This window comes from Ctenopharyngodon idella, chromosome 4 (genome assembly GCF_019924925.1).
Source record: "Ctenopharyngodon idella isolate HZGC_01 chromosome 4, HZGC01, whole genome shotgun sequence".
NCBI classification, from domain to species: Eukaryota; Metazoa; Chordata; class Actinopteri; order Cypriniformes; family Xenocyprididae; genus Ctenopharyngodon; species Ctenopharyngodon idella.
The window spans coordinates 18,044,155-18,058,045 of NC_067223.1; the positions used below are offsets into that span (position 1 = coordinate 18,044,155).

The window sequence follows — 13,891 nt, forward strand, 5'->3', positions numbered from 1 at the left end:
ACTGGTAATGGAGTCAGTCAGAGTGACATGAATTTTTTTTTATTAGTATTATTTTAAAATGTTCTTTGAAGTTCCCTTATAATGTTAATATAGTTTTTTGCTTTTTAGTTATAGTTTTTTAATATAGTTTTTTGCAGAAAATACTGTTTATAGTATTTTCTGATTTATGGAGTGATAAAAAGAGATATCCAAACTTCCCTCTGCAAAAACCTTTGAATTTAATATGTCCAAAAAATTAAACAAGAATTTTGAACTTGACGTCATCCAATATTCAGATTTTTGTTCTAGAAATGTATGCAAATTAGCGCATATTTGATAATGCCTCATTTGCATATTTAAACATAACATTTTAGAAAACTTGTAATACAAAAAATGTTTGCAATTTTTAATGTAATCAATCAGATGGGGAAGTATGGTGATATCTATTAGTTAATTTTTTTACCCTATTCACCCGGGGTGTCTCGCCTTAAAATAACATTACATTCTAACATTGTAACATTACAATCTAAAAACAAAAATAATGATTTTATTTTTACATTCACAAAACTATAAAGAAATAAAAACAAAAGCACAGACTAATTACATTAGCCTACATTTTCTTAAATTTTGCTTTTGCTTTAGTAGTGGTAAAATATAAGCCAATTATTTAAAATAAAAAATTATATTTATACTCATAATATGCTGCCTATATTTTCTCACACAGTCCAAGTGGGTCTTTTCATGTAAAACGCTATAGCTACTTTAGGAAAGGAATTATATCTCCTGCAGAGTGTTATTATATTTGGGGGGTTTTGACATGAAACAGTTCGAAAAACCACTGATTTGTGGACAGTGCATTCTCTCTCTCTCTCTCTCTCCCACACACACACACACTTAAGCAACTTTATCAATAAAATAGTTTCGGGAAAGCCGCTCATAAGTTATGCACTGAGGAGAACACCACATCTCAAACGCATTAAACAGCACAAGTATCTGTCAGATCATCTTTTTTCTTTCAAACATTTATTTGTTGTCCTACTTTATCAAATATGATTGAGAATGTGGGACAGCATGCTTTGGGTAATCTGGGACAGCCTTCAAATGGGGGAAATATGCATCTATAAGTGTAATGACAAGGGCGTAGATCTCATTACAACTTAGGGGTAGACCACTGATATACTTTAAAATTAACTCTAATATAAGGTTAATATATGCCATAATGAGAAATTTGGTGTTAATGTGGGCTACACCATGCATATGGGGACAGAGACGATCCCAAAAGCGCAGAAGATAATGGCGTGATAGATGATGATGAGTCTTACCTGCGAGGACTATTTGTTCCCTGAGTAGCCCCAATTTTAAAAGAATGGAGAACTTAAATGAATAACCAAAGGAATAATCCGTTAATCACATTATTGCTTGCTGTTGCTTAAATTTTAGTTGATTTTAAAAAAATGTTATACAATTATAATAGAAAAAAATACGACTAGCCTATATGTGCATATGAATTAATGAAATTTCTATGAATAATATATATTTTCTTATTGAGATTTCTGTACTCTGTCATTTTTTCATAGTGCTTTTTAAAAATTGGTGATATTGTGTTTGGCATGGATAATTTTTTTTTTTTTTTAGGCCTAATACTATGTCCCAGATTATCAAATTCAGGCACAAAAACACTAATATGGCATGTCTCCTCTGGGTTAAATATCTACATTCTTTCTTCTGGTGTAGTTAGAAAACATCATGGGGATTTCAGAAAAGTCTAATGTTGAAATATTGAAATAAATCGCATAAGTCAAAATTGCAAAAAATGTCCCAGATTACCCAAATTCACCCTATTATCAATTAGGCCTATTTTTATTTTGGTCTGCAGTTAAATAAAAGTTAATCAGAAGAAAATTAATAAACTGGTAGCAGTAGCCTAACTGCACCTGTCCTGAATAATAATTTAAATAGTGTACATAATGAATAAACAAAAAATCACAAACATGACCATTGTAATTAAAATTATTTTATAAATACAATTTAGTTATATTGCAAACAGATTAAGAAATGACTGTGCTTTGAATATCTCATGCGCACGTTCGAAGTTTCCAATGTTGACAGGTCCGTTATAGCATACTGTAGATTATTTTTCTAAAAAAATAAAATACACAAATATAACTTTTAATTACTTATGTTTCTAAATAAAACAGTATTAATTTTTATTTCGTTTTCTCTTATTGGTAGTTATTTATTATTCTACCTAACTGATCAACAATATGTACAAGCTAACAACAAGGTGTATTATAAATTAACAATTATTATTTAACAACTTAATTCACACATAATGTGTGTAATGTTAGTTTTTTGGGGGGGGAAGTTGCTAGGATATTCTGAAAAGTTGCTAAATAAACAAAATTGCTAAGTTGACAACACTGAAGTCATTTTGCTAAGAGATTAACTCAAATGAGTTTTTAAGGGTAGTTTCTCTCATCAATAGTACAGCTCGCCAGTGACCGAATTACTGTTTAGGAAAAATTGACTTAAGATTTGGGGAGCAAAATGAGACGGACCCTTTACTCATTTGCGGAAGTGCTTGCCTTTACTTGAAAAACGTTCATTACGGTTAGCTAAAACATTGCAATGTTATATTAAATAATAATCAAATCATTTTACATCAATTGTAAGAAGTCTAAAATAGACTTAACGCTTTGTTTTGTATATGTCATGTGTAAATGCTTAAAAACACAAACCTTTCTTCAGGCTGAATCACAGGCAGAGAAGCTCGGCGCATGCTTATGACGTCACAACACCACACCAAAATAAGAGCCCTATTCGCACGTTAAAATCACAAAAGTACATATACATTATACAAAAACACTATAAAATAATAAAACATATGTCAGCGGTATTCAGTTGAATTCTTGGTGAACCACATTATTTGTTGTCAAATTATGTGCTGAAAAGAACAGCCAATGAAAGATTTTGTACATCTGTTAGATTCGGTCTAAAAGGCAAAATAGTCATGTTTGGTGGCAGAGACCTTTTATAACCAGAGTTTTGGAACATTTTGATTTGATATTTGATACATTTCTGGAAAGTGGCATAGCTTAAAGTATTTTTTTCATATTATTCAATAAACAAAGTGTGTAAAATTAAAGGGTTAGTTCACACAAAAATGAAAATGACTAATTACTCACCCTCATGTCATTCCACACCCGTAAGACCTTCATTCATCTTCGGGAAAACAAATTAAGATATTTTTGATAAAATCGATGGCTCAGTGAGGCCTCCATTGACAGCAAGATAATTAACACTTTCAGATGCCCAGAAAGCTACAGATTTAAAACAGTTTATGTGACTACAGTGGTTCAACCTTAATGATATGAAGCAACAAGAATACTTTTTGTGCGCCAAAAAAAACCAAAATAACGACTTTATTCAACAATATCTAGTGATGGGCGATTTCAAAACACTGCTTCATGAAGCTTCGAAGCTTTATGAATCTTTTGTTTCTAATCAGTGGTTCGCAGCATGAAAGTCACGTGATTTCAGATTTGCATTATCTGCATTTGATTACGTTTTAAGTGCAGTTTCGGGTGTTCGACAAGAGTTACAGTGGTCAGGTGACACTAATATTTTGTGATTTGTAACACTGATTCCAGGTATCCTGAGAGGATGGGCAATGGAATTTATTTTATTCCATTTCCTAAATCCAAACAAGACAGAGCTAAATATCTTATTAGCCAACTTAACGTTCAGAAGATCAACAAGTATGCATACATTTGTTCTGAGGCAAGTCAAAGTTATTTAATCGCAATCGTTATTTAGTAACACAGCCTCCTTGGTTAAGTTATATAGGTAGCATTAGTAAAAGTTAATCGCCAGCTAAAGTTAATCGCCACTAGCAAAGTGAGTTTGCCTCAGAAAATGTAGCTTCCAAGACCAAGTAGACCAAGTTGTAACTTTAGATCTAATGACATTGATCTTGTTGACATTGGAAGTAAGTCTCAATTTGGCGGGTTTTGAATTGGCCAGAGCAGACAGAGGAAAGAAACTAAAAAAAATTCAAGTTGTCTCTGTTAGGGAGCTGAAGATAGCCATTGAGAAAAGTAGACTATATATCATACCATTGGCTGAGGTATATCAGGTATGTCAAGCAAGTTGAGTTGGTACTGTAGTCTCTAATAAGTGATTGCTCTTAAGAACGGTCCAGTGTTGGCAATGTTTCTTCAGGAATCTGGATCTGATACCATTGCATTTTCAGAACCAGTTGAAGAAAGAAGACAAACACATACATCACCGAGGTAATTAATAGAAGTTTATTTATAACTGGTAAGAAGTTGACGAGGTAATTTTGCATAACAGGAGTTACAAAAAATGAACTACTCTTTTCTAAACTGAATGAATTTTTATTTTATTTTCAGACGATTGAGGAACGTAGGGCTATGTGCCAGCAACAGGATCGGGAATATAATATAATGCATCATTATTGGCAGAAAGAGAAAAAGTATGTTTTAAATAGATACATTTAATTAAATTAGGAATTCATTTAAAAGGACATTTATCAACTAAATTTCCTACATTAGGAGATGAGACAATGACTTTTACAAGCCCAGGAAGAAAAACGCCTAAGATAAGTGCTTTCTTAAACTTTGTAATTCAGTCTTTAAGCTGTCAAATATTATAAATTGATTTGTTAAAGTCAATTGATGAATGATGACAGAGGACGATATCTCTTCCAGAGCCTTCTGATGGTGTGCCTCTTAGGTTCAAAATTCCAAATGGACTGATGAAAAACAAAAAATGTATGTCAGAATCAATTCAGGTAATGCGTCATAGTATGATGTTTTGTTTATGGTATTTATACATCCCTGCAAACTTGTCATCTTTAGGAATTCACCAATCTGACATTGAATTAAAGGATTAGTCTACTTACAAATAAAAATGTCCTGATAATTTACTCACCCCCATGTCATCCAAGATGTCCATGTCCTTCTTTCTTCAGTCGAAAAGAAATTAAGGTTTTTGATGAAAACATTCCAGGATTATTCTCCTTATAGTGGACCTTAATTGGCCCCAAACAGTTGAAGGTCAAATTACAGTTTCAGTGCAGCTTCAAAAGGCTTTAAACGATACCAGACGAAGAATAAGGGTCTTACCTAGTGAAACGATTGGTCATTTCCTAAAAAAAATAAAAAATTATATACGTTTTAACCATAGACGCTGTCTTGAACTAGCTCTCTTCTTCCTCTTCTCTATTAGAATTCCGGCATTGTAAACGCTGTTAAGTGTATTACTGCCCTCCACAGGTCAAAGTTTGAACTAAATTGTCATATACAATATGCTAGTGCAAGTATATAACAATTAGTTCAAAGTTTGACCTTCAACCGTTTGGGGCCAATTTAAGTCCATTGTAAGGAGAATAATCCTGGAATGTTTTCATCAAAAAAAAATTTATTATTAGAGTTGATCTTGTACTATTTCAATTTATTTTTAGTATAGTTTGATTTTGTGGGGCAAGAAGACTCATCCACTGAAAATTTTAGCATAAGAGAAGCCACATCAGGCATTCAGATCAGGATCAATCAATGACCATAACATAATGAGTTTCTCAACTCTCTATATTCTATGGACTCCCACAGTTGAGGAAGAGGTACAGTGTTTGATTATTTTTTATTTTCATATTATTTGCAGTGTCTCTGTCCTTGATTGAACAAATGCAGCATGCTGCCTGTTTAAAGGGGTCCTATTATGCCCTTTTACAAAGTCTTGATTTTAGGAGTACTAGAATTGTCAGGGCCTGAGAAACCTGAGTGCATTGCCTGTTGGCCTAAGAGTACCTGCCTGGACATCGCTGGTATTCTCTGGTCTCTTTCTGCTCGTCCATAACTGCTCTCCAGCCTACCATCATCTTGAGCTAGTTATAATGGCTGCACTTCCTACTTGCCTGTTATTGTGTCACATACCTGCCCATTGTTTGGACTGTGTTTCCCCTCTTCCCTTGCCACATTGTGTCTTGTGTGTTTGTTTGCATTAACAACACACGTTTCGGCTCTCGAAGGGGTTGAAGGCTCACATAGCGATGCATTTGTGGCTGTTCTCACGTTTCTTTCAAATTTACAGAATATGGAGTTTTAAATTTAGTGTGATTAACTCCCAGTGGCATCAAATGCGTGTTGTGTGATGCAGTCACTGTGTTTTGTTCCACCCAGGTTTTACTCTCTCTTGAGGGATGAGAGTTAAGCACCTACTCTCTGCGGCTCGGGTCCCGAGGCCAACATTACAGTTAGGTGGGATCGAGCGCGGGGGTTGTAGGTGGAGCGCGGCAGGAGTCGAACAGGAATATTTGTTTAAGTTTCTTTTGCTAGCTCTGGTACTGCTATTTAATTTATGTAATTCTGAGCTTTTAAATTGAGTAGTACAGTTTGGTGGCCCTTTTTGAAGCTGCCTTGGTAAACTGTCTCTGAGGTTGAGTATGGTGGGCCTCCTCTTGCTATAAAACAAAGCTGTTGAGACCTTAGCTCCAGCTAGACAGTGAGCCCCCAAGCAAACATCTTGGAAGGAAACGTCTAAATATAAATTGAATCAGCATATAAAATGCCTAATATTAAGGATGAAGCATAACAATTGAGGCATAACATAAATTATAGGAAAGTTGCTGACTACTAAAATGAGCTTCTCCATCTTTCCTCTGCACTTAAGAGCGACGGATCACGTGCGCTCCACTGACACTGAAAGTCGCTCTTCATTTGTCGCATCACTGGACATGCCCCATCCAGGTGCCAACGTTCACTGTTGTTTGTGTTGCTGGAAATTGCTCACTCTCCATTGAAATGAATGGGATTGTGTCGCTTTGTCGCTGGTTGCATGGCCCCAGTATCTCAGAGAATGTGAACTTCTCTGTGATCCTCTATCATTCCAGATAAAGAAAGAAGCCCTGTCATAATGAAAGTTTGTAGTTTGCATCGAGAACATCTGTACAGCATGATAATTAGGGTCTTTAGTAATGCAACACTTTTAGGATGTTGAACCTGCCGTTTACATCTAAGCATGGGACAATCAGCAATCAGGTGACCCTGCTTATGGCAATAAAACTTTCTCTTACCTCCTTTGATTGTGAAGTTCCAGACTTCACCGTGATCAGCATTTTATTATCTTTTACATATACAAATAACATTTGACACACATAAGTTTAGAACAGAAACAATAAAGGCATAGTTACTTTTTTGTCCATTGTTCTTTGAATTTTCAGTCTACATGGTCTTCAGAATAATTCATCATGTCATCGCGATTATGATCAGACGTAAGGCTGAATCATTGTCCTTATTTGCACATATATATTTCATTTGAAGAATAATGCCATTGAGTAATGCCATCTCTTGCATAATATAGCACAGTGCTTGGATTAAAAGAGTTCATTCTCATGAATAATGACAGTTAAAATGCTCTTTGTCATGAATAAATGCAGAGAAGCGCTCAGAAATGGTTGACGCCAGCTTGTTAGTCTAGCCCCAATTGGAACCCTGGCAGCCAATCACCACTTCGGATCTTGAAAAAATTGCTATAAAAATCCAAAAAACAACTAATTTCCACTTATGGATAAACTTGAGTAAACTTGAGCCTGCACATATCTGTTCACATCTCAAAAAATGTGTTTTGGGATTCCATGACCCTTTAACTTGCATTACGCCATTTATCAAACAAAATACTCTTCACCCTTGAAAACTCTACAAATGTCTGTTTAGAATTCTTCTTACGGCTTTGAAATCTTTGTCGGTATGCCTTATATTTATTATGTTAGATTTTGCTGTATTTGGCTGAGCAGTCTTTTGGGGTGGCTCGATTTCTCTAATACATGAAATAAGTAAGCTTGACCAGAGTTCTTGTGGGGAGAAGAATTTATTGCAGGTAGTAGTGTAGCACAGTTCTTCAGCAGCAATGTCAGCATGTCGGCCTTCAAAATATCTTAACCCAAAGTTCTGTCTGTGGGACAGAACTTTATACATGAAGACAAAAGGGCTACAAACAATAGAAAACTGTTAGGACCTTCCACAGGAGATTGATGTACCTTACACTCTACTCTTAGCAATGCTGTTTCTTTGTCCTTCATACCCATCAGTTTCTGTGGGCCAGACGTCTGTATGGCCTATTTGGTTCACACCTTTACAGACACAGAGTTGACTGCAGAGTCACAATGTAAATGCACCTGACTAAAGATGATGAAAATACACAATCTTTCAATTAAGGTTGTGTCCTTTTATTTATCTTTCATTTACATGGCACAGCAAGACAAAAGTTTACCTCAGAATCAAATGCTAGTTATCAATATATATGAAATGGAGTGACGTCTCTATACAATTGAAATTAAAGGGCGTCTACCATAACCACTCAAACTATAGCCAATGGGGTGGTTGGGTGTAGATGCAGGAGTATATACATACTATGTATATACCGAAAGAAAATAAAAAGCCTCAAGGCAAAGTATAAAGACATGAAAGATGCAAATAAAAATGATAATGAAGGAGAACAATCATATCTCAGCCACATTCAGCTGCGATTTGAACATAGTTTTGATTTTACACAGATGCGTATTTGCTTGTGCCATTTTAAATTGCTGGGCCATTTAAAACTTTTTCCACACAAATGACAAAAATAGGGTTTCACATTTTCATGACTTTTCAGGTGAATCTGTAAGTGTAATGGCAAAATAATTTTTTTATTACAATGATCACAATTAAATCTTCTTCCAGAGTGAATGCAAAGGTGATTTTTGAAATAACAAATTTTTTTAAACCTCTTACCACAATCAGAGCACTGCAATTTCTTTACAGAATGAGTTTGCAAATGACAATTCAAGTCTTTTTTCTGTGTGAAGCTTTTCTCACATTGAAGACAAGAGAAAATACTCTCTCCAGTGTGGACTCTTATGTGACTCTTAAGGTTTCCTTTAACCGTGAAACTCTTTCCACACTGAGGGCAGGTGTAAGGCTTCTCTCCAGTGTGAACTCTCATGTGAGTTTTAAGATTTCCTCTTTCTGAGAAGCTCTTCCCACAGAGTTTGCAGGGGAACGGCTTCTCTCCAGTGTGACTTCTCATGTGGGTTTCAAGAGATGATTTATAAGCAAAACTCTGTTGACACCGAGGGCATCCGTAAGGCTTCTCTCCAGTGTGAACACTCATGTGGGCATTAAAGGTTGCCTTATATCTGAAACTTTTCCCACACTCAGAGCATATGTGAGGTTTCTCTCCAGTGTGAAGATTCATGTGAATCTTAAGGGTAACTTTATGATTGCAACTTTTTCCACACTGCTGGCATGTGAAAGGCTTCTCTCCGGTGTGAATTCTCATGTGAACCTCAAGGTGTTTATTTAATCGGAAACTCCTTCCACACTGCTGGCATTTGAAAGGTTTCTCTTCGGAGTGAATTGCTATGTGCATGTTAAGACGTTTCATGTCTGTGAAACTTTTTCCACACTGATGACATACAAAACAATCCCCTTTTGTGTGAATCTTCATGTGCTGATTAAGAGTTACTTTACGGCTAAAACACTTTCCACACTGATCACAAGGGAACGGCTTTTCTCCAGTGTGAATGTTCATATGATACATAAGGTTTAGTTTTGTTGTGAAGCTCTTTCCACATTGTTGGCACGTGTAAGGCTTCTCTCCAGTGTGGATATTCATGTGCTTTTTAAGGGCTGCTTTTCGAGTGAACTTGTTTCCACACTGTTGGCAGGTGAAAAGGCTCTCTCCAGTGTGAATCCTCATGTGGACTTTAAGGCTCCTTTTCTGAGTGAAGCTCTTTCCACACTGTTGGCAGGTGAATGGACTCTTTCCATTGTGAATTCTCATGTGGACATTAAGGTGTCCTTTCTGAGTGAATCTTTCACCACACTGTTGGCAAGTGAAAGAGCTCTCTCCAGTATGAATCCTCATGTGGACTTTAAGGCTCCATTTCTGAGTGAAGCTCTTTCCACACTGTTGGCAGGTGAAAGGCTTCTCTCCAGTATGAATTCTCATGTGGGCTTTAAGGTTTTGTTTTTGACCAAAACTCTTTCCACACTGAGGGCAGGTGTAATCACGGTTAGATTTGGTCTTCTGAGAAGTTTTTTGTGAGGATGTCTTTTTAGTCTGTGTAAATTTTTCTTCACTCATGAAGACATGATGATTCTGATTTTTCTCTTCCATTTCATTCAGTTCTTGGCTCTTCTCTTTCAGTGTCATCAGGTCTTAAAAAAAAAGACAAAGTAACAGACATTACAACCAGCACCAAGTATGCTAGATCATATATGCACTAAGCTACTTTATTTTAAGGTGCCGTGGTTACAGTGTAATTACACATACGTACAATATATTGTAAATTTACCAACATACTAAATGGTTAAGTTCTGGTTTCAGGTTAGTTGCTTGTGATTATGTATAATTTACTGTTATTACTATAGTAAGTACATGTAACAACAATGAATAGTGTAGCAATGGTAAAACAAGGACACTGTAAAATAAAGTGTTACCAATGTTTCCTGTAGGGCTGCCCTCGACTAAAGTTTTTGCTGGTCGACTAGTAGTCGTTCATTTTAAGTGACTGTTGACTAATTGCATGTTTATCAATAAACCTTATACTACTGGGCTGTTGAATACTCAAATCTGATTGGTTGACCAACGTTCTAAGGGGCAACTTTTTGAGCAACGTTGCTGGGCAATTTTGCCGAGCGATGTTGCTTGGGCACTTTCCCCATTGAGAATGGGCAACAAACTTCTATCTGGATACTTTAGATCGAAATTTGTTGCCTATTCTCAATGGGAAAGTGCCCAAACAACATCGCTCAGCAAAACTGCCCGGCAACATTGCTCAAAGAGTTACTCCGTGTATCATCACCTTAAGGTGTGAAATTATTTTTAGGGAAACGCACGGCTAAAGTAGTTCTAGGCAGTTCTTGACCGCATTGCAGTTCCATATCACTTCACCAAATGATTTCAGATATTTCAAAAGGTCCTTACAGCCTACAACTGCAAAAGAAACAAGACCCACAACGACACAGACCAAGCAAATATAGTTAACAATAGGATAAAAACAACAAATTATTCTCATGGTTTTTGCCACAAAATATGTTTGTGTCGTGAAAGCGACAAATAATCTCTTGCGCTCTTGCTCTCTTTCAAACATACTCATGTACTGTATAGTACAGACACTCGCACAGGAATGTTTTGTCAGCGCTGCTCTGAGAAATTAATTAGTAAAATAGTTTAGCAACTTAAAAGATACATGACTCACCAGCAAGGTAGTAACCGTGCGGTTCTTGAGGTAGATAAACTTATAGTTTTGCTATTAGTAGAGACACTGCTGCCGTTAGTGATGCACAGATCAGGTAGGCTAATTCACATATGCTGCTTATTCTCTCTCTCTCAACTGCGTTAGTAACTATCAACAGTATTATTCTGCTATCAAGGCTCAAGTCTTCGTTGCTAGTTGTGAAATGACGTTTTGGAATTAGCAACAGATGCTTGTGATGAGATGTGTAAGAAATTAGACCCACACACAAGAGTGTTTTAAGGACAAAAACCTGACAAATGTCTTGAAATACAACATCGGAACAGTGTATTTAAGGTGTGGTAACCGTAGTATAAGCAGGAATAATTGACTCCGGGCCGTTGAATTCTTATAAAATAATGCTCACCCGATGCTTTGCGTAGTGGCCGCATTACCACCTCGGGTATGCATGATTCAATTATGAGTCAATTATTCCTTACATATAAATCATAATAAAGAGCCTGCAATGCCTACATAGCCTAGTACTTGATTTAAAATTTGTCACTGTGCACCGGCAGAAGTAATGAATATGAATGCGTCAGAGGAAAACAGCAAGGCAATTGCTTTACCTTTTTAATAATTAATTGATAAACTAGTGTTTTCTGTATTTCCGGCTGCAGTGATGAAGTTGACGATGCTGACTTGTCATCTCCGCAGTAGTGGATGCACCCGTATGCACGTTTCATACGGATTTCATAACCTGAGAATATTTTTTTTTTTCCATTTGAATTGGTTCATTTAAAAGTAGACATTTCACTTTCTATAGATAGATTTTTCATGTCTGTGAGGCAAGTTTACATGAAGTTTTGTTTTTTTCTTTCTTTTTGGCGCGCTTAAGTTCTCACAGAGAGACGGCAGAAATCGCACCCTGTTTGGTTTCATTATTTTGCAATTGCACGTTTTGTTGTTATTGTGAGTGCACACAAATAAAAGTAGACTCTTCACAGATTCAAAAGATGTATTAGCCTACTCTTATTTGTATGACCAAAAATTACGGAGTATTGTAAGTGCAAGTGATCGTAAACATGCTACTATTAAGCTCCGCAAATTTTCTAGGTTAACGTAAAGGGTTAGCGAGCGAGGTTAGCGAGCGGCCATGTAAAGTTGCTACTAACATGTTTGAGACTGATAAGCCATATTTGAGGTTGACGAATGATAGGCGAGCGTTTGAATGTCCAGCTGTTAACGATCTGTCCGTCACAGACTGCGTGACTTCGCCACTTCCTGTAAATTTTTATCTTGTGACTAAGCAACTAATAAAATTTTAGCCGACTAAACCTCCTCTCGTCAACTTACGGTTAGTCGACTATTATGGGGCAGCCCTATTTTCTTGTAATCTCAGAATGTCTTCTTAGTATTGTACTGGACACTTCCCAAAAGTTTCAAGCTGGCACTCAAATCCCTTATCAAACACAGCTTGAGTCAGGTCTGCTTTTGGCATCTGATCAAAGCTAGATAACTCTTCTAGTGCTATTAGATTCAACTTTCAACACTATAGACCACAGCATTCTCTTTTTGTTGCCATTATTAGACAAGCATTATCACAGTCTACATTCTATCTACCAGACTGCTACTGCTTTCTCTGTGCAAATGAGGAGACGTCTCATCAAACACAAGTAAGTGCCACAGGGCTCAGTATTAGGTCCTTTGCTTTTCTCTTTGTATACACTTTGCAGGTTATCTTTCCTCATCATAACCTGAAAAAAAACAACAACAACTGCACAGCTCTTAACAGATTGTATTAATGAAATTAGGGCAGCAGCAACTGATAAAATAAAGTTAAAAAAATAAAGTCAGTTAAAAAAAAATCTGATTATTCAATAATCGTGTCTATGCAGTGCATGGAAATACATCCATTGTTAACGGGACAGTAGTGAATTTCTATGTGAAACCATTCAAATAGTGCAGGACATGAGAGTGAGCTACTCAAACTGACAAAATAAGATTTCAACCATACTAATCATAGGGTTCATACTAGGGCTGCCCTCGACTAGAGTTTTCTAGTCAACTAGTAGTCGTTCATTTAAGCATTTAGTCGAATAATTGCACATTTATGTTAATAAGCCATAAATCATAATAATGAGCCTTTAATTGGTATATAATTTAGCCTAATTTGTGCTCAAGCGCACATATGAAGCTTGCCACAGTGCACTGGCAAACATAATGATTATGAGTGTGACATGAAAAAAAAACAGCAGGAGCCCATTTAATAATTTTAATAATTTATTGATAATGTTTTCTGTTTGCGGCTGCAGAGATTAAGTCAACGACGCTGACTCATCTCCGCAGTATTGGACTCGCCTATATGCACGTTTCATACAGATTTCATAATCTGAGAATGTATTTTATAATTTGAATTTGTTCGTTTAAAAATAGACATTTCAAGCTTTCTATGGATATACAGTCAAACCAAAAATTATTCAGACACTAGATATAATTTTTAAATTTGTCGTACAGTGGACTACCTGTAAAATTGTTAAAGATTTGGGACCAAAAATTATTCAGACATTTTGACCTGACCATGCTTTGCTTAAGTATTATCTGACATTATCAAGATTAATTTTTTTCTCACAATTTAACTCTGAGTACTTGTTATATTTTATTACCATTTTTTTA

The 13,891-nt window shown here is 36.0% G+C and overlaps 2 protein-coding genes across 4 annotated transcripts in view; both read right to left on the reverse strand.

Annotated features, from left to right (window-relative positions):
• LOC127510588 (gastrula zinc finger protein XlCGF8.2DB-like) overlaps positions 1-13,891 on the reverse strand; it is a 445,238-nt gene that overhangs the window by 182,071 nt on the left and 249,276 nt on the right. The window lies entirely within an intron of this gene.
• Positions 7,860-13,891, reverse strand: part of LOC127510603 (gastrula zinc finger protein XlCGF57.1-like) — a 29,770-nt gene continuing 23,738 nt past the window's right edge. For all 3 annotated transcript variants that reach the window (XM_051890377.1, XM_051890376.1, XM_051890375.1), the window contains one exon: positions 7,860-10,196. In XM_051890377.1, the coding sequence (XP_051746337.1) occupies positions 8,515-10,196 (1,682 nt within the window). In that variant the 3' untranslated portion in view covers positions 7,860-8,514. The remainder of the gene's footprint in view (positions 10,197-13,891) is intronic.